Source organism: Panthera uncia, assembly GCF_023721935.1.
Source record: "Panthera uncia isolate 11264 chromosome C1 unlocalized genomic scaffold, Puncia_PCG_1.0 HiC_scaffold_3, whole genome shotgun sequence".
Taxonomy (NCBI): domain Eukaryota; kingdom Metazoa; phylum Chordata; class Mammalia; order Carnivora; family Felidae; genus Panthera; species Panthera uncia.
This window is the reverse complement of record NW_026057584.1, coordinates 30,772,107-30,792,404: the sequence shown is the minus strand read 5'-3', so window position 1 is coordinate 30,792,404 and position 20,298 is coordinate 30,772,107. Positions and strand designations below refer to the sequence as shown.

General features: G+C 39.6%; 1 protein-coding gene across 3 annotated transcripts in view; it reads left to right on the top strand.

Moving 5' to 3' along the window:
• PARD3B (par-3 family cell polarity regulator beta) overlaps nucleotides 1–20,298 on the top strand; it is a 1,005,179-nt gene that overhangs the window by 547,866 nt on the left and 437,015 nt on the right. For all 3 annotated transcript variants that reach the window (XM_049615864.1, XM_049615867.1, XM_049615866.1), the window contains 4 exons: nucleotides 2,352–2,477; nucleotides 5,128–5,486; nucleotides 7,825–7,964; nucleotides 9,283–9,411. In XM_049615864.1, coding sequence (XP_049471821.1) covers nucleotides 2,352–2,477; nucleotides 5,128–5,486; nucleotides 7,825–7,964; nucleotides 9,283–9,411 — 754 coding nt within the window. The remainder of the gene's footprint in view (nucleotides 1–2,351; nucleotides 2,478–5,127; nucleotides 5,487–7,824; nucleotides 7,965–9,282; nucleotides 9,412–20,298) is intronic.

Here is a 20,298-nt window from a genome sequence, read left to right as displayed (position 1 = left end):
GGCAGGAGTGGTTTGTTGCCAGGAACCAAACTAATAAAATCAGTCAGTTTTACATTTTACCAAAATTACCTCTGACACATGGGTTTTACAGTTGAGCTTATCCTGTCAATAAATTTTTCATGGAAAGTTAGGTTATTTGGATCAGCGAGGTTCACATCGCATACTCCAGCTGTAATATGCCAGCTAAATTGCAACCCAGTGGCCTGAAAGAATTAATTCATCTCCCAAAATGTGAAATTAAATCCTAGGGAGTAACATTACATGACTGATGATGTACTGAATTAAATTAAAGGAAGACTTGAATGCTTGTTAAAAAAATATCGCTTACATAAACGAGTTTATAACCACATGTGAGCCTCCTAATGGATCATGTTATTGTGAATCCACCAAAACAAAAATCCAAAATGTGAACTATTACAGAGTTGTTTCATTTAGGAAGAAACACTATTTTGTTCTATTTCTTCTTCTTCTTCTTTTGCATGTCGACTAGGTCATTTTTTAATATTATGTTATGAGATTAAGGTAGGATTAGTTTCTTAAAAATATTAATTTGAATCTCAGATCCTTTATCAAATAGTAGCTTTGGCCCCTTTTCTCTTCCACACAGAATATTGTGAATTTACTAACATAGAACCAGGAATGCAGTGTATAAAATACCCCCTGTACACTTGTGCCCATGACCCTGAGCCTTCCCTACTATAGGTGGCATGACTGTCTCCTGCATCCACTGGAGTAGAAACCTAAATACGACCGCATGTGCCACCCCTTGCCATCTTCAGATGACACGAGCTCATTAAATGAACTGGGTCCTGGGGGCAAAGGGCTCACTGTGAGGCTGCTCTAAACGGGAAGATGGTTTTCTCCTCCCCTTTCATTAGAGATTGCCCTTCCTCCATGGATGCCCCTGTTATCCACGTACAAAATGTTCTCATAGTTTATTCAGATCTGAGATTTAATACAAAGGGGCTGTGTGATAACATACAAGGCCTGTATACAAAAAAAAAAAGAAAGAATGACAAAGCAGAAAGACAAGAGGACGAGGGACAAGGAGATGGCTGTTTCTCCATGCCCAGCAGATTCCTCTTGGAAAACGTATCTCTCTGTCTTATTCTGGGAACACAGCTAGGACCCTGACATGCCCCAGGAGGAAGTTAGGTCGCATGAGAAATAGCTGAAACATACACAAGTTTGATGTCTTTAGTTTTGGGTTTAGATACTACCAAAATGTAAGAGTCACATATACACACACACAATCTAATTCTTGATTGCTATCGTTTTCTTTCTCCTGTAATTGACATTTTTTTTCAACCCCTTCCCTCCTGACTCTGAGCCACAGCCACAAAGCACCATTAGCCTCCGGCTCTCTTCTCTGAATCCCAACGCTTACTGGTTGCAGTTTCAGACAAGTCTTCCCAAAGCCCCGCCCCATCATGTCACCGTCTCCCTCAGAAGCAGTGAGCGGTGACTCTACTGCTATTTCCAGCCTCATTCGATTGAGTCCATCAACTAGTGTCCGAGGCCCCTCTGTGTGGCTCTGGCCTCCCCATCCAGTGTTGGCTCCCCACATAAACACACAGCCTTCATCCTGCCACCAGGTGTATCCCTTTCTCCCCCTACCTAAATCCTACTCATTCTTCTGAACCAGTTTACATCCCATTCTCCCCCCAGATCCTCCTATGAAGACTGGATTTCTGGATGTCTGTAGGTTTTTGGTTTTTGCTTTTTGCTTTTAATTTCTACTGCATGCCAAGCTCATACTGACTCATTGTCCTGGTCCTGTAGCCGTGTCTCCTATTCCTCCATCCTGAGCATGGGAAATGCTCCACACGTACTTGTTTCAGGGGCACTAACAAATGGGACTGAACCGCCTTTTAAACTGAGCACGATGACCTGTGCTTAGGTGTCTGCTTTCTTCTATAAAATGCAAATTACTGGAACAGGTAGTAAGGCTGCGCAAAAGTGCGGTGAATGCCTAATCCTCTCCCACTATTACGCCTCAGGTTGTCTCAGCACTAACCCATTACAGTCAGCCTTCTCCAAGCCAGAGGCCTCGGTATCCTCAACTCCACTGAGCTGTAGGGGTCTTTTCTAAGAATACCGCAAACATGGCAATGGAGTGGTGGACCATTGTACTCCGGGTCACTGTTGATGTGCATCTGTCTTGAAGTGCTTTCTCTTTTCAGTGGATTTTTTTTTTTTTTTTTTTTACTAAGGATTTAAGTGACAAACGGTTGCCTGAATATAAAGGGTAATTTCTTTCACAAAGAGAAATCGATACTTCTGAATAGTTGCAAGCAGAGAAGTAATTAGCATATTATTACTTACTATTTCAACCTCAATTTTGCGTTTAGGATTCTAGGACTCTTCATCCGCGGCATTGAAGAAAATAGCAGGTCCAAGCGGGAGGGGCTATTTCATGAAAATGAATGTATCGTAAAAATCAACCACGTGGACCTCGTAGACAAAACCTTTGCTCAGTAAGCATTTTTTTTTCCATTGTTTTATTTACTGTGTTGATCCCTGGAGTACTTAAAATCATCACTGAGCTCTTAGTGATCAGAACTGTAGGTAGTAGGTAGAATGTCTGGTCAGTCGCCTTTGAATGACCCCAGGACATCCATTTTCAAATGCATCTTATGTGTGAGCTTCCTTGAAGGCAGCCTGCACATGTCCCTGTCAGCCACAGGAATAGTAAACTTCGGAATACCCCAAGCCTTCCCGCCTGGTTGTCTGGATCATCGATAGATGGGTTTGTTTTGCTTGGGATATGGGTCAGTTAAACTGGTATTTAATGACTCTTTTCACAGACTGTTAGTTCAGCTTATTAATTAACCAGCTTTGTGTCTGCAGTCTTCCTTAAACCTAAACATCTGTGAGAGATTTCAGTGAGGACTCAGTAATAGAAGCAAATGAAAAAAACAAAATAAAATATTCTCCCCCAAGAAGTCATTTTTCTGCATGTGAAAATGTTATGGGAATAGGTTCTCATAGCCAAGAATTAGAGTATGCAGTGCTGATGCCCATTTTTTTAAATGTATGTTGGCGTTGCAGTGGGGTTCCGGAACAAGGGAACAAATACTAATTAATATTCCTTAGTAATGACCACCAGCTTCTCTTGTTTCTGACCAAAACAACTCATTGTCTATATTCTCTGTACCATTCTCTGTCAGTATTTGTATGTTTGATGGCACCGGGAGTTGGGGGCAGGCGGTATAAGTGGTTGTAGGTAGGAGGGCCTGTGGCCACTGGTTGCTTAAGTGTGGAAAGAAATAAAGACTGTGGGGAGCCTGGGTGTCTCAGTCGGTTAAGCATCTGACTTCAGCTCAGGTCATGATCTCACTTCAGGTGAGTTCAGGCCCCGCCCACTTTGGGCTCCATGCTATTAGCATGAGATTCTCTCTCTCTCTTTCTGCCCCTCGTGGGAATCTCTCTGTTTCCTTCTCTCTCTGCCCCTCACTCACTCGCACCGTCTCTCAAACAAATAAATAAGTAAACAAATCTTATTCTTGAAAAAAAAAAGAAGAAAGACCGAAACGCCTATTTCTTAAAATAATAATGCCATTCTACTTTTTACAAGAACTTGATAGGTATGCAATGTGGAAACGGAGGCTCATGAAAATTCAGTATGAAGGTAGTGTGGAGTAGAAACTGACTCCCAGGCAAGGAACTGACCAGAGGAGTTGGGCTGCCTCTGTGAGATCTTCTCCCCCTCCCCCACCAACATGGAGAAGTAAGGTTGAAGTGGAGGTTGGTGGGGGGGGGGGGGGTGCTCAGATGGCAGTTGGAATTATGATTAATTATTATTTGGGATGGCTGTTAAGGACACAGACCTAAAATAAAGGTAGCTTAAACAAGATGATTAATTTTTTTCCTAAAGACAACCAAGTGCAGAGGCGGCGGTCCAGAGGTGGTACTGCAGGCAGTTCCTCAAACATCAGCAAGAGAGGCATTTTCCATCTTTCTGCTTTGTCATCCTTACTAAGTGGCTGCTCTCTTTAAGTTGTGTCGTGGTCACCAGAGGGCTGCTGGGGTTCCCCCATCACTTCTGAGTTTCGAGAAAGAGGAGAAGAAAGAATTTTCTGGCTCCCAGCTTTCCTGTAACCCTTTTGGGTAGATCATGTTGGCAAGACAGGCTGGGCAAGGTAGTCAGGGGGCACAAGGAGGCATAACGATGAAGGAGATGAAAGGTAGTAGGAAATTTGAGGCAAAACACCCAGGACTAAGACAAAAAAGTAAAAAATACAGGTACTCTATAAGAGAATAGCAGGGAGGGTGCGTATTAGATTGATAATTCGCTATGACATTTGGTACAACCAGTATCATCAATATCTCCAGGAGGAAATGTTTGTGTCAGAATTGAAATTCTGGAACACAAAGCATTTCAGAGAAGACCTGTACTTTCGAATAAAGCCCTAAAAGGAAACGAGTTGATAATCTGGTCAGTAATACAAAATAATTTTTTTCATCTAAAATTAAAGTTTGCTTTTATATCTACTTTAGTAATTGCCTCTGGGCAGATTTTCAGATTCGGAAATACTCAAAAGTTGTGGGTCCTTGGACGGGTTGTTTGATCTCTCTGAGCCTCATTTTCCTCATTTTGCAAAATAAGAGTGAATTATACTTACCGAAGAGGAAACGAGAAGATTAGGAAAGTTGTTAAAAAGATCAAATGAGGGGCGCCTGGGTGGCTCGGTCGGTTAAGCATCCGACTTCAGCTCAGGTCATGATCTCACGGTCTGCGAGTTCGAGCCCTGCGTCGGACTCTGTGCTGACAGCTCAGAGCCTGGAGCCTGTTTCAGATTCTGTGTCTCCCTCTCTCTCTGCTCCTCCCCTGTTCATGCTCTGTCTCTCTCTGTCTCAAAAATAAATAAACTTTAAAAAAAAAAAAAAGATCAAATGAGAGAATTGTCCATGTTAGTGACCCAAGTGTCGCCAGCCCCGTGTCTGGGTACCTCGTGGTCAAGTCCTAAGTGGTAACTAGTACTTAGTTTGCAGCCATCCTGGTAGTAATAGTGACAGTTTCTCCTTTCCCTGTGCTACTGTGCACTCCTGTTGCCGTGGTTTGGGGTGCATTAGGGGCCACACTAGAGCGTGGTGTCGTGACATATTTACTCCCTCTCTTTGAAGGGCTCAAGATGTCTTCCGCCAGGCAATGAAGTCCCCAAGCGTCCTCCTCAATGTGCTTCCACCTCAAAACCGTGACCAGTATGAAAAATCAGTCATTGGACCGCTTAACATTTTTGGTGACAATGATGGCGTTTTGAGAACAAAGCTGCCTCCTCCTGTCCATGGAATATCAGGAATAAAAACAGCAAGTCTCACAGGAACAGGGCATCCTGAAGAGGATGCATCGACTTCCCTGCAACAAAATAAGAGCCCCCGAGTCCCAAGACTGGGTAGAAAGCCATCCTCTCCCTCACTCTCCCCTCTCATGGGGTTTGGCAGCAAGAAAAATGCAAAGAAAATTAAGATTGACCTAAAGAAAGGTAATTATTACACGATGCTTAATAGCATTCTATTATTGTAACATGTAAAATTGGTTAAGAGAAATGCATTAAGGCTAATTTTGTTCATTCTCCCTTCATTTAATTGTATCGAAGAATAGATTTAAGTAAGTTACCTACGTTTCTTGAAATTGTACTACTTTCTTATTCTTTCCTTCTGGAGAGTATAGCGTATTTGAAACAAAAGCAAAAATGATAAAGACAGGTTGGCAAATGGAAAGAACCATTGCAAACCTGAGAAAAACGTAACACTAAAGAAGCACTGAAATTCGGTGGAGCCCTTTTTGCAGCAAGATGAGTGATTTTTGTAGCACCTTGTAGATAGAGTCTAAAAAGCGCATATATTATTTCTGGTTCTCTAAGATAGTTTTATACCAGCTAAACATTTAGTTCTCAAAAAAGCAAGTATGTGATCATTATAATGGATAATTATTATATATAATGATGTAAGTGAAATTTCGCTAATTCAACATTGCAAACAGTTTCTCAAAACATACTTAATTTCAAAAGCATGTATAACCTTACCTTCATCTTTTCCAACTTTTCTATGCCTTTCAAGCCCAGATCAGTGAGACTAGGGCATTCATATACATGCATATTTATGCAGTATTATACACATATACACACATAAGCATTCATGCACTTCTGTGCTTTTGTTTATTTTGTAACCTCCTGATAATCCCTTCCCCCTCTGTGGCCTTCTGCAATCTGATGTGATTCTCAAGACTCAGTTCAAAAGAAACCAAAATCTCAAAGTTTTGTCTGAATTAATACAGAATTTAATGATCACAAGGTAGTTTTAAAATACTCATTAACGTATATCAGAAGAAAATAACATATGCCTTTAATTAGGATATGGTGGTTATTCTGAGAGATCCTCTGGTCAGAATTTTGTCCCCCCTTAAGAATTCTGTACTGAGAAGAAACTGTATGGACTAGGAAGTACAAATTCTCTAGTGTGCTTAGCAATTAGGCTTTTTATATAAACGCATTGTGGTTTTTTTGTACAAATTATCCAGCTATGTCTAAGACATGGGATTGAGTGCTTTGAGGACAGATAAATCAGACACAGAACATAACTTAAGACTCCATCAGAAAGCCTTAAATGCAAAAATAAAGACTATGACATCACAGCTGTACTTTGGGAAGATTAATCTGACAGCAGAATAATATGCCGAAGATGAGATCAAACAATGAAGTATCAATAAAGGATACATTGCATCTGTCTAAATATAACATGCATGCCTTGTCTGGTGACTGGATGTAGGAGAAGGGAGAGAGAGAGAATTGCAGGTGGCTTGTTCAATGGTGATGCCATTACTAGAAATTAGAGTTTGTAGAAGATGAGTATATGTGAAAAGCCCAGGATCTGAATTAGAGAAGGGAGGTCATAGTGAAGTTTGAAATGCTGGTGGAAATATGTGCATGGTCATATGTAAGAAGCTGACACCAGAGAAATTAGGGCCAGAGAGATTTAGGTGTCATCTATAGGGAGACGGTAATTGGAGCAGGAGCTGGCCAAGGCAGAGACTCTAGAAAACAAATTGTACCAGGTAAGAGCCTTGGGAAACATCTATGTTCATGTGGGAAAACCGTGGGTAAGAGAGAGTGACAGACATAATGTGATCAGAGAGGTAGGAAAATAATCAGAAAATAAAGGTATGAAAACCACAGAGGGGGGCATTAATTTCAAGAAAACAACTGAGGAGAAGTGTCAAAGCTAGAGAAAGGGACAGATCAGAATAGGAAAAATTAGTGGATGTGGTCATGGGTAAGGTCATTGGTGACGGAAGGCTGAAGAAGAAGTAAGATTGAAGTAAGCATTCTTTAGGGTACAGATATTTGAGCATACCTTCAGGTAAAGTGAAAACCACACACTGGAAGAGAGAGATTCGAAATCCAAGAGTGAGGGAGGGGACAATGGGATGCAGCATGCAAGGAATCGAGACCCAGGTGCAGGGAGCTGCAGGGAAGCTAGCTGAGTGAGTGCCTGACGAAACTCATGTCAGATGGCCTTTGGCTTCTTATGGTTTACTGAGAAATCAATCTCCTGGGTTTATGGATAACATGTGGTATTTCTTCTGGTACCTCAATAAACGAAAGTGTTACACATCTGCATTGGGCCCTAAATTCACTTTGAAACCATCATGGCCTGTCAGGAACTATAATCTGTATTTGCAGCCAGAACAACTGAAGTGTGTTTAAAATATTTCCTGGAATGTAAATATTTACTTACTTGACATTAGTCTAAATTAGGTAGATTTTGCTGTTAAGGTTTCTACTTAAGGTGACCGTGCATTTTCCTGGTCTTACACACTAGGCCCTGAAGGACTGGGTTTCACTGTTGTTACCAGAGACTCTTCCATACATGGGCCTGGTCCCATTTTTGTAAAAAACATTTTACCAAAGGGAGCAGCAATAAAAGATGGCCGCCTGCAATCAGGGGACAGAATTTTGGAGGTAAGAATTAGAACTAATATCTTCAGTAAAGTATCCTGGGTGTTTACATAAATATATTAATATTTATATTTTGAATATAAAAATTGAAAATTATCACTTGTAGACAAGATAAGGACTTTAATTATGTTAAAAAAACTGACTTTAAGCCCCCATAGAATCAGTTATGTAAGGACAAGTAACACTGAGAACTCTTCCCTATTTCCTCCTTCTCATATCTACCTCTTAGGGTTCCTGGGAATTTGAATCATCCAGGAATTCATCATATATGCAATTATGGCTAAGAAGTCTCAGAGTTATAGCCATATTCTGGTAACAGTTTCTTTAAACTTCCCACAGGCATAGGCCAGCCTGCCTCAGGTTGATCTAGGCTTATAAAGATGTACTTGAAACACCCCCAAAGCAAGAGAATTCCCCCCTCCCATGTATTTTTGTGTGATAGCATCATCTTCTTAGCGAAATATATATTGTTAACTTATCTTTCAAGAAATCATCTCGTTGAAACTGGCCGGTTTTATTTAACATTCTCATGGCATAGAAGCAACACTATATATAGTTCTAGTTATGAAAGAAGATGCACCAAGTAATTAATACAGCTCCAAATTATAATTTCCAATAATCTATGATGACCTGGAGACTATAATTTTCAAAGATGGAGAACACTAATTGTAACAAAAGACTTTTACTTCCAAAGAAATTTGCTGTGTGATTGTGGTCTATTGTTTGCTTTTTGGCGTTAGGCAGAAAATGGTGCCAGTTAAGCATCTGAAATCCACTTCTTTCCCGTTGTAGGAATCATTCTCCGCTCTCACTTTGATTTTCCCTTCCTAAGAATGTAATATCCTATGAGAAACTATTAATTACTGACTATCTAAAGGGATCTAGCACTGGGACGCCTGGGTGGCTCAGTCAGTTAAGCATCTGACTTTGGCTCAGGTCATGATCTCACTGTTTGTGAGTTTGAGTCCCATGTCAGGCTCTGTGCTGACAGCTCAGAGCCTGGAGACGGCTTCAGATTGTGTGTCTTCCTCTCTCTCTTCCCCTTTCCCACTCACGCTCTGTCTCTCTGCCTCTCTCAAAAATAAATAAAACGTTAAAAAATGTTTAAATATATAAAAACAAAGGGATCTAGCACCTCAGTCATGATGGTCAGTGCGGTACTGGTACTTTGAGCATAGTTGGTTTGGGCTCATGTGTTCAGTTTCATCTGTTCCAGGCTTTATTAATTGTAGGAGCCCATTTGCTACTTACCTGTGGAAACCATCTAGGGTAGAAGGAGACGAAAAGTGTTGTGATCTGTTCATATGATGGCATCCATTAGGTAAATGGCAGAGATGTCACTGGACGAACTCAAGAAGAGCTCGTGGCCATGCTGAGGAGCACCAAGCAGGGAGAAACAGCATCGCTGGTCATCGCCCGTCAAGAAGGAACTTTTCTTCCCCGAGAGCTGGTAATGTTCAGGTCACAGTCTCACTGAATCTTCGGTGCAGAGTTTACTATACCCAGTGAATTCATAATAGCTGAGAGATGAGTTCTAAGTCACAGGTTTCATCTGTAACAAAAATTGAATCACACTAAGTATTTTGTCCCATTTGGGGGTATCATAGCTTTATGATGTTAATGCAGTGAGTTGGATAAATGCCAACAGTGCTTCCGGGGTACCAATTCAAACACCCTTTTAAGGAAGCAATTTAACATTATTCAACTAAATAAAATACCCTTTGTGTGCTCTATGTTTGCTTTATGCAAAACGCAGTCAGCAAAAATGGTCATGCCCTACCTTAATGCAGTTTGCAGTCTAAAAGGAAAGAAATATAACCAAGTATTCAAAATGATGATGGTTATGAAAAAGAATTGCAAGGTCCTGTAGTAACAGGTACAAGGGAATCTAGTCTTGAGGGCTGGGAAATGTATCCTGAGGAAGAGAATTTCAAAAGTCTTGTTAAAAATGTATATCCTTTGACCTACTGACTGCACTTCTAGTAATCTGTCCTAAACTGATCATCAAAGAAAGATGTGGAAAAAATTCATGTACATGGATTTGTTTTCTAAAGCCCTGTTTATTGTAGTGATATATTGGGTGCTGTACAACCAGAGGTATTAGTTAGATAAATAACTAGGTAGCTCTTCAGTGAAATATAATACTTAAAATGGTCTCTGTGGAGAGCTGATAATAACATGAGAAAATGCTCATAGTGCATTAAGTTAAAAAGTAGGTATAAGATGATATATATAGTCATTAAAAAAAATTGGGGTGCCTGGGTGGCTCAGTCGGTTAAGCATCTGACTTTGGCTCAGCTTAGGATCTCACAATATGTGAGTTCGAGCCCCATGTCGGGCTCTGTGCTGACAGCTCAGAGCCTGGACCCTGCTTCGCATTCTGTGTCTCCCTCTCTCTCTGCCCCTCCCCTGCTCATGTTCTGCCTCTCTCAAAAATAAATAAACATTAAAAAAAATTTTTTTTAATGATATCCATAGCATGATCAAATCACATTAAAATATCTTCAAAAGAACCCCCCCCCCCAAATGGCAGGAAATGCACGCAGAATGTTGGGATTATGAGAGATTTTAATTTTCTCATTTTTAAAATAGTGAACACGTATTATTTTATTATTGATGTATGTATTTAAGAAGACTATAGAAAATTCAAAGGACTTTTATGACTAATAATAAAAAGGAATAGATGTGATAAAAGGACTTTTAATTACCCCTTCTTTTTTTAATTTCTTTTGAATCTATATAAGAAATGACAAAGGTACATATAGGTAATATGATAGGTTCCCAGAGTTACATCATCAGAACCAGTGAGGGTTAGTTGAGAAAACTGACTATAGTTAGCCTGCAAAAAGGAAAATTTAGGGCATATTTTGATTGCTATAAAATAGGTAAAGAGTTAATTGTATGGATTAGTATGTTTCTCCAGGTAGTTTATATCCATTAATATACTTACGTATTAATTAGACGATCAATTTACTAAGTACATGCTCTGCACTAAGTTGGAGGTTCTGGGGATGCAAAAATAGTTAAGACTAATTTCCCGCCCCTCCTTGAGCTGGTACCAAAACAAATATTTGGAAGTGATAATATTACAAGTTACAGTAGTTTCTAACTGTTGGAGCTGTCCAAGAAGAAAATAGGCAACTTAGAATATTGAAACAGAGACTGCCTTACCATTTGTCAGAGATGCTCTAGAAAAAATTCTCCCATTGGTAACATGGTAAGACTAGATAAGCTCTACGATATCTACTCTAAGCCTGATATTCTGTTATCTATGTTTATATTCATGTTTGAATATACAGCCTTCCTGAATCGCCTCTCTCATATATTAATGCTCCTTAGTACTGACCAAAGGACCCCCTTCTCTCCACATTTCTGGTCCTTCCTTCTCTTTCACATCATCTTGTCCATTTTTCCCCTTGCCCTATTGAATGCTCTAGGTAGATCTGCAGTAAAACAGGGAAGGGAAGAAGATTAGGTGGTATAAGCCATAAAGACTATATTCCCCACCTCTTTTCCTCCACTTGACTCCTCCATTCCCAGCCATTTTGGAAGGCAGAATCATGAATTTCAGTCTCACTTCCTCCCTGAAGCTTCTTATTCTTCCTAAAAAGAAATGCTGCAGAAACTTGGAGTCCGAATATTTTTTTTTCTAAAATGCAGATGGATTTTTCTTTCAATCCCTTACTTACTTAAAGACTTTGGTCTTTCTCTCCAAGAGCCACAGTGAGAAGAAATAATTAGAAAGAGGCAGCGTGTATATATAACAGGAAGCCCTTTCACTTCTTGTCCAATTCTTTGGTTGCTTGAGATAAAACTTTTAGGAAGCTTTGCTGGGACTATGTACTTGTTTCAGGGATAAGAAAAACGAAAGAAGTTTTGACTGGGTATTCTCCTCAACTATGGTCCTGGAATGAGTAAAACCCTGCATAGAAAGAGAAACAATCCAGCCAGCAAAGGAACCTAATAACAGAGCTCCCTCTAAGAACTCAAACTCTCATGAGACCCTAGTTTCTCCTCTAATAGTTTCTTATACCCCTTTCCTATCTATGTCTTCTAGAATTCCTAATTCCACAGCTAATTTCTTCTTCCTAGAAGCTTTCTGCCTGCCCCAGGTAAGGGGGAGAGGGATGCTGACCTTACCCCAGTTTGAAACTCTGAATGTATTCTCAATCAAACACAACTACATCTGGAAGTTAATAAATGTAACAATAGAATTTTCAGAGTAAAGGGAGCCCAAAGAATCTGTATGTCTGACTCTAACTTTGTACATGAAGAAACACAGTTCCAGTTTGGTTAAGTAACCTATTGATGGTCCCTTATTGTTAAGGGGAACTAGAGGCCTGGGTTTCTTAAGGCTTAGTATTGTCTCTGGAGTTCAACTCTGCAAGCTCACCATCATACAATGTTTCTTTGTGGTTTAGAGCAGCTCACAAAATGATTCTTAAGGCTCAGTTTCCTCATCTATACCATAAGATTGTTGTGAAAATTAGAAGAGATCATCCATGCAAAGCTCTTGGCATAGTTTCCGGCCAATTGTAAGTTCTCAATATAGGTCAGCTGCAATTATTCTAGTACCTTGCCACCTCTGTAGAATCAAATACAATAAAAATGTAATACTATATTTTAGATACATTATGGGTAAAAGAGATTTATTCAGGCTTGCCTGGGACTAACCACTGTTTTGAACAGAGATTTTTTATTATTGTTTGAAAATACATACTGGTATCCAAAATACTGAATTACCAAAAAAAAAAATTTTTTTTTGTTTGAAACTGAATCGGTAAGTCAGGCAGCTTGTATATATTAGTTCACTCTCATTTAATAGAATTTAGTGAAATTTGATTTCCGTCCCCAAAAGTGACATCATAGGCCAAGCCCACCAGGGAGCATATTACATCAATTGTGCAACTGTGAGATTATGAGTACAAATAAATTATTTGTTCTTTTTGTTTTTTGGTTTTTTGGTTTTTTTTTTTTTTTTTTTTTTAGTGTTATACCAAATTTGGCGGGCCTGTGGTTAGTATTCATTCTCCTAGAATTCTCTGGCAAACAGTCTAGACGCTTTAAAAACTATTTGACTTGTGATTATCTAAATATGTGGAATATGCTTTGTAGCCACAGCAAAGCACCGCATTCTTGAGGATTATAAGCACCGAAGTAGTGTGGACCCAGAATCTTCATTCTGGAGAAATATGGAATAGTACTCTTTGTCCGGCCCACATGCCTTCCTTGGGTGCTAAGTAGCAAGAATCCTACGGGAAGTTTAAAGAGAGGTCATGTGTGGCGTGCACGGTACTATTTCAACGTGAGCTGCTTCCTAGTGTGACACACACTGCACTCTTTGAAAGAGCAAACCGAAGAACAGTGTGCTATGTGATGCGTTTTTGTGTTTTTCTTTCAAAAAACTGAAGGTGTTATCACTTTGGTCTCTCCTCCCTTATCATGATTGATGCACACACTTGACTCTCCATTGAAAATCTGGCAGGATGAGGGAAGGACAGTACTTCCTGCTTTTGTCTTCTTCTATCTCCTTTGAAGAAAACAAACCATGTTTATTGTTTTCCTGCTCTGAGAAACCGTCCTGTTCCTTTTCTTAAGCCTTGCTGTTTCATGAGCTCTCAACCCCTTTAACAGCACTGCTCTGCCTGTTTTCTGACAGTTAAATCTTCCTTATTTCCTTGTTATCTTAGCTTCTTGTAAAGTCTTAACACTTACAGCCAAGGGAGCATGTGGTCAGCAGTTACACAGGAAGTCCCAAGATAGGACGGTCTCTCGGATGTGACCCTCTGTCATTCCAGAGGCCTGAGCGCCCACTTCCTGGCCATTTCTCCTGACCTGCCACATGAGAACTGTGCTGAATTCTTTCATTTGCGGGTCCATGTCCTTCCTCCTGAAGGCAGGACAACTGGTTGGGATCACAAATTTAGAAGCACATGTAGCCAACCTTCATGCCATCAGTGGCAGGCTGGGTTCAAAATCAGGTGAGAGGAATTCATGTACTAGCCTCACAACTATCTAGCTCTTTCTAGTATCTTTACCAAAAGAACTGTGTGTTTCAAAGGTAATCCTTCCAGAATCCCAGGCTCGAAGAGCCTTTGATGTCTTCACCCCCTGACTGGGTGAGAGTTTATTAAAGAGGTGTTCACATAAGGAACGTTTTTGCAAAAGGGACTTTGAGATTAGCGTTGGTAATAGAATCCGAAGGTGAAACTGCGCTGTCTGCAGTGAAATAAAACTGCGCTACGGAAAGAGGGCTTTGTTGGCTGTGTTCTGAAACAGACATGCTCTGCCAGTTCTTTTCTATCCCTGATAACCAAAATTCTTGTTTTCTTATGCAAAGTGTCCGTTTAGGAAAGATCATGACAAATGAAAGGTTTTTCTATTGATTCGTTGCCTGTAGTTTCGAGAGTTTCAGAGAGACAGAGAGAGAAGGAGAGAGAGTGTTTGTTGTTTGTCATGTAAGTGCATAGACACGCACACGCATGTGTGTGTCTTCTTTCCTTTATCGGGGAGGAAAAAAAAAACATTGTGCCATTTCTTTGTTAACCTCTTTAATGTTTCGTGTTCTGACCTGCTGCCTTATCTTTAAATTATCCTGAAAATCACAGCAACCCCTGGTGGGTAAAACGAGCTGAGAAAATTTCAAATGTATTTATAATTTCTACCTGCCAAGCTTGCCTGCTATTAAATGCTGGCTTCTGCAAGTGGAATGAACTCTATTTCAAGCAAGCAAGTTCCTCCTGCCTGGCATGATCGAGATTCAAAAGTTAGCAATGTTGGTCATGTGGATTTGACCTTCACTTAGGAATATTGCTTTTGCTGAAGAAAAAAAAAAAAAAAGATACACATGTGTGTGGCCACTCCCCTAATAGCTGCTGAGCTCAGTGTATTCCTACACTACCATATTTACTCATCCCTGCGACTACCTTTGCAAATGACATGGGGCTCCAACCCCTTGACTGTTTTTTATCTTCTTACGAAGTGAAAACTTCATACCTTCAAATGCCAAATTATTTAATATCATAAATCATGCCAGAATTTTCGTTTGAAATCTTAGATGAACCTCATTTAACTGATATATTATTTTATTCCCTTTGGCTATTAGATTCAAATGATTCCATGCTTAATTAACCAAGGTACTTAAGGAAGAATGAATATTATAGCAGCTATTTGTGGATAAGTAGCAGAAATTGAAGGATGATTTCAGAATGATTTGTCTACCTAAACCAAAGTGCAGGAGTTATGTTTTGGAATTTAGATAATTATGCAGAAAACAAAACACAGCTATATTTTATGGGTTCTCCAGATAACACAGTTCTCGAGACTTAAGATGGAGTCCTTGCTGAAATAGAGTCTCCGTTTCTGCTTCTCTCTTCAATAATTTTTTCCCCTCCTTATTGCAATTCCATTCAGTCAGTATTCAGTTAATCCTAGTCATGTTTCTGCAACGTGAACTCCAGAGATTAATAAGATGCATTCATGTCCTCAAGGAGCTTCTACCTATAAAGAAAAAAAGAGTTATGAGTTGATGAAATTATGCAATTAAGTGTTATGGGATTAAAGTTGGGGGGCTGAGAAAACCCTTTACGAATAGTACAGTATTTGAGAAAGGTCTTAATTGAGTAGGATTTCAAATGCAGGGCTTACAGGGCAAAGAAAACAGCACTTTCAAATACTCTGAGATTAGAAAACATAAAATACATCAAGGAGATAGTAGGCAGCCCAACTTGACAGTTACTGAGCAAGGTCTAACATGAGAAATTGTGTTGTTTGGAATAAATTGGAAGGGGTGAAAAGACTGTAGGGTACCTACTAAGAGCTCTTTGTATTTGGCTTTAATGTAATCGTTTGGAGTCTGGGATCTGGGATCAGTTGGTGGGGTTGAATCCTCACTTGGCTGAATGGTCTTGATTAAATTATTTCCCTGAGCCCCCATTCCTCATCCCTAATGCTGGGATCAGAGTAATGCCTACCTGAGAGACTGTTAGCATTAAATGTGTAAAGTGTTTAGAATAGGGCACACAGAATGTGAATCCCTGCTTTGCAATCTTACTCAACGTCTCTGTGCCTCAATTTCCTCATTTGTCAAATGAGGATAATAACAACACCTACCTTATAGGGTTGTTGTGAGAATTAGCTGAGAATACATGCTAATATGTGGTGAGTGTCAAATCACATTATCTCCTGTTATTTCCTGTGCCTAGTGCACACTATATGCTCAGTAAATATTTGTTGATTGAATAAATGAAAGCTACACATTATTAAAGCAGATGGTATAGAAGGTTGGAAAAGGTATTGCTAAAGGTGCTGTGGCTCCTACTCTATGTCTGTCTAATCTGTCTCTAATGCATTATCTTCCTGATACAATTATTTTAGACCAAATAAAAATAATATGCAACGATTTCCTTAAATTTCAGGTCACTAGCAATATCTAGTTACAGCTGCACCAAGACAGCAAGTATAGGGATAGTATTGATAGAATATAAATGACAATTTAGATAGTTTAAATGATCATGAATACATTTGCATAATCTAGTACAGTTTACTTATAAAGACATACACAAACAATAAGTATTATTGCTTAATATTTAAAATATTAGATATTTTTTAAATATTGAAAGTATTTAAAAATATTTTTTAAGTGGTTCAGCTCAGTTGAAGTGGCTCTCAAAGTGTGGTCTCAGATCAGCAGGATAGCATTATCTCGGAATTTCTTACATGCGCAAATTCTCAGATGCCTTTCAGACCGGAGGAATCAGAAACACTAGGGTTAGAGCTAAAGGTATAGTTTAGGGGTGCTTGACTGGCCCAGTTGATAGAGCGTGTGACTCTTGATCTCAGGGTTGTGAGTTCAAGCCCCACATTGGGTGTGGAGCCTACTTAAAATTTAAAAAATTTAAAAAAAATAAAATAAAGATTTATTTTAACAAGCCCTCCAGGTAGTGCTGATGCTTACTCAAGTTTGAGAATCATTGGAACAGTGGTTTTGTTATAAGGAACATAAAGGCCTATAGGATAACTTAATAGCTATAACTGACTAGCTGTCATGACCAAATTTTCAACTTTATGTTTCCATTCTGCAAACAATTTTTTTGCTCTAAGAAAAATAATTCTGTGAAAATTTTAAGACCAATTGAGTTGTGTCTGTTTGGTCATGTGCCCCTCATTTTGGCAAAAGGCCAGTGCTGAGCACAATCCAGTTACTCAACTCAATTACACCTGATTCATTTAGGCAAACTCAATTGTACTTGACTTTTTCAGGCCCAACTCGATTGTGCTTTTAAATTTCCACACTCAATTTGATTGTGCGCAAAATTTGTTACGTGCCACCTTGTAACTTGTAGATTTAGACACATACCAAAGAGAGGTACTTCTAGGGCAGTTTAGAAGATTGGGTTATTGGTCTTTGTTTGCAGTTACACCTCTGTCCCTTCTCTCTGTCTCCAGGATGGATGCTAATAGGGTAAGGTATGCTCCATTGGCTCCTTACATGGACCATATTCTACCATCCCCCATCCTGCTATGCTTGAACTCATGGCAAAGATTTCAGAGCACTTAAGAAAGTGATCCTCGGGGCGCCTGGGTGGCTCAGTCGGTTAAGCGGCCGACTTCGGCTCAGGTCATGATCTCGCGGTCCGTGAGTTCAAGCCCCGCGTCGGGCTCTGGGCTGACAGCTCAGAGCCTGGAGCCCGTTTCAGATTCTGTGTCTCCCTCTCTCTGACCCTGCCCCGTTCATGCTCTGTCTCTCTCTGTCTCAAAAATAAATAAACATTAAAAAAAAAAAAAATTTAAAAAAAAAAAAAAAGAAAGTGATCCTCATTTACTGTCACAAAGCAACCATGTTTAGCTGTTCCAATCTATCTTAAAAATGGGGAAAATGAGGCACAGAGACATTGCCCCTACCAAAGTTTACACTGTTTGTCAAAGTCAGAACTTTTAAGATTTCTACCTCATTGAACTGTGCATCACACCTTCTGTCAGTTAATGCTGTGTACGAAGTGATCAGGTCCTTAATGTTTGCCAATTTTTTTAATGCGTTCAGTAGCCCACAAGGCTGAGGGAATTGTAGTCAGTCGCTACTCCCTGGGAAGTACTTATACCTGAAAGAATTTTACTGAACCCTTGTCAGCAAAATCTAGTCTTGATAAAACCGATGATGATAAAAGCTCTGTTTCAGCATTACTAGAACGCATGGAGGCGGTGCGGCCATTTTGCCCGGTTGTATGGCTTCCACGTGTCAGAATGAAAACATTTAATGACTTTTATCACAAGACTGGTTTTGTTGGAGATTGGAAGGTAGTGAAAGAAGAAGTGTCCTATGCTGAAAAGAGGCTCGTGACACTTCGAAAGACTGGGGCCTAATTGCATTCTCCTGCAGTGTTAAGGATGAAGAGCCATGAGATTCGGCTATACTCTCATGGCACAAAACATATGTCTTATGAGTGACCACTGTGGCCATGATTAGGCTCCTGGAGTTTAGAAAAAAAAGAAGAGTTTTCTAAACATAAATGTTTAAACAGCTCAGAAGCATTAATATTGTAACCAGCCACAGATTATATCCTTCTTATTATCCAGTTAGCCAAATGTTTCCAATAATTCATGCCAGCTGTTGATATGGAGCAGCTGGATAAGAAGGTGGTTACAAAACTCGGGGGATGACCTTGATTTGCTTAATTACCTCTATGCCTGTGATCAGTACGTTTGTTAAGGTACATTTGGTGTAAGATAAGGAAATGCATTCATTTTGTAAAGGATATTTAAAGATTAAGGAAAAGAAAGTACAGCCTTAATTGATCGTGGTTAACTTTTCCAGCTGTTATCAAAGTAAATACCGAACATGTGAAACCGCCACTATAGTCCATTTCGTTTTGAAAGTGTATTTGGAGGTTTGAACGTGTTTTCATCTGCCTGTTTTTCAGGAAAATGTGTGATCTTTATCATTAAAGAAAGAATATCAGCTTAAGATTGCTACTTCTCCCCTCCCCCCTTCCTAAGGGGGCTGATAAAACAGAGATAGACACTTAAATCACAATCTGTTGCCACTTACCTCTTCCCATGCCCCGTCCCCAAAGATTCTCTGGGCGATGACTTTTAAATATGTTCTCATTATTTTTAATGAGTGTGCAGAACATATGACGCATAATGCACGAATAGATAGGTGCCCTTTTACTGAACTTGTCAGATATAATAAAACGTTGAAGAAGTTAAGATGCATTTTTTCTTTAAGATATTATAATTATTTAAATTAAGATGCCTAAGTACAAATCACATACTGTTAGGCTCCTGTTGCTGCCTAAATGAAGCCCCACAACAGCCCCAATGCTGTCTCTAAAAAGAATGTTTAATCACAAACATTAAAAAGACAAAAGGACATTTAATATTGTTATGTCTCTTTAAGTTTACCCTTCTTTAAATCTGCCCCGATGACAGGATATTCAATTATAAACGAGTTCAATTATGTTTCCTGGACACTTATTGAGTTATATGAAGGACTTTTATCACCTAGTCTTTCCGTAATTAATTCTTTACATTTCTTAGAGACTTAGAACCGCGGAAGGATTGTTTAACAGCTGGAAATGTTGTAATTTTTTTTACATTTCCTCATTCTCTCCTTTTCCTTCCTCTCTTCTTTCTTCTGACCTATCATGCTGCCTTTTGGAAGCAAATAACACTCAATGTGGTATCTCTCTATTACAGAATATATTTAATTTTTTTAAGTTTATTTATTTATTTTTAGAGACAGAGAGAGAGACTGGCGGGCAAGGGGAGAGAGAGAGGAGAGAGAGAGAATCCCAAGCAGTCTCTACATTGCCAACACAGTACTCGATGCAGGACTTGAACTCAAGAACCACAAGATCATGACTTGAGCTGAAACCAAGAGTCAGATGCTTAACCAACTGAGCCACCCAGGTGCCCCTATTACAGGATGTATCTATTTCTGTGTTACATTTCTACATTTAAATGCCAGGTGGTGATGAAGATGGAAGTAATACTAGTAGAATGGAGAAAAATATCCCCAAAAGCAATAAAGCCTCCCCTTGATAGTCGTCATTGCATATATATTGGAGTCTCTGGCTTCTGGTTTATGGAACTGTTGGCTTTAGCACCCTGCAGGGAAGTTACAGACTTTCAGCTTAACTTGAAAGGGCTCACCTTCTCCCTCCTGTCCTTCCCAGAAGCTACATATTTCATCCATAGACCCTTGACTTCCCACTGGAGGGGAAAAACACACAGAAACAAACAAGCATAAAAACTAAAAATGGCAAAACACAAAAACACCCAACCAAAATATCTTACCCATTACTTGCTGGCACTCCATCTCCCTGAGGCCAAATGT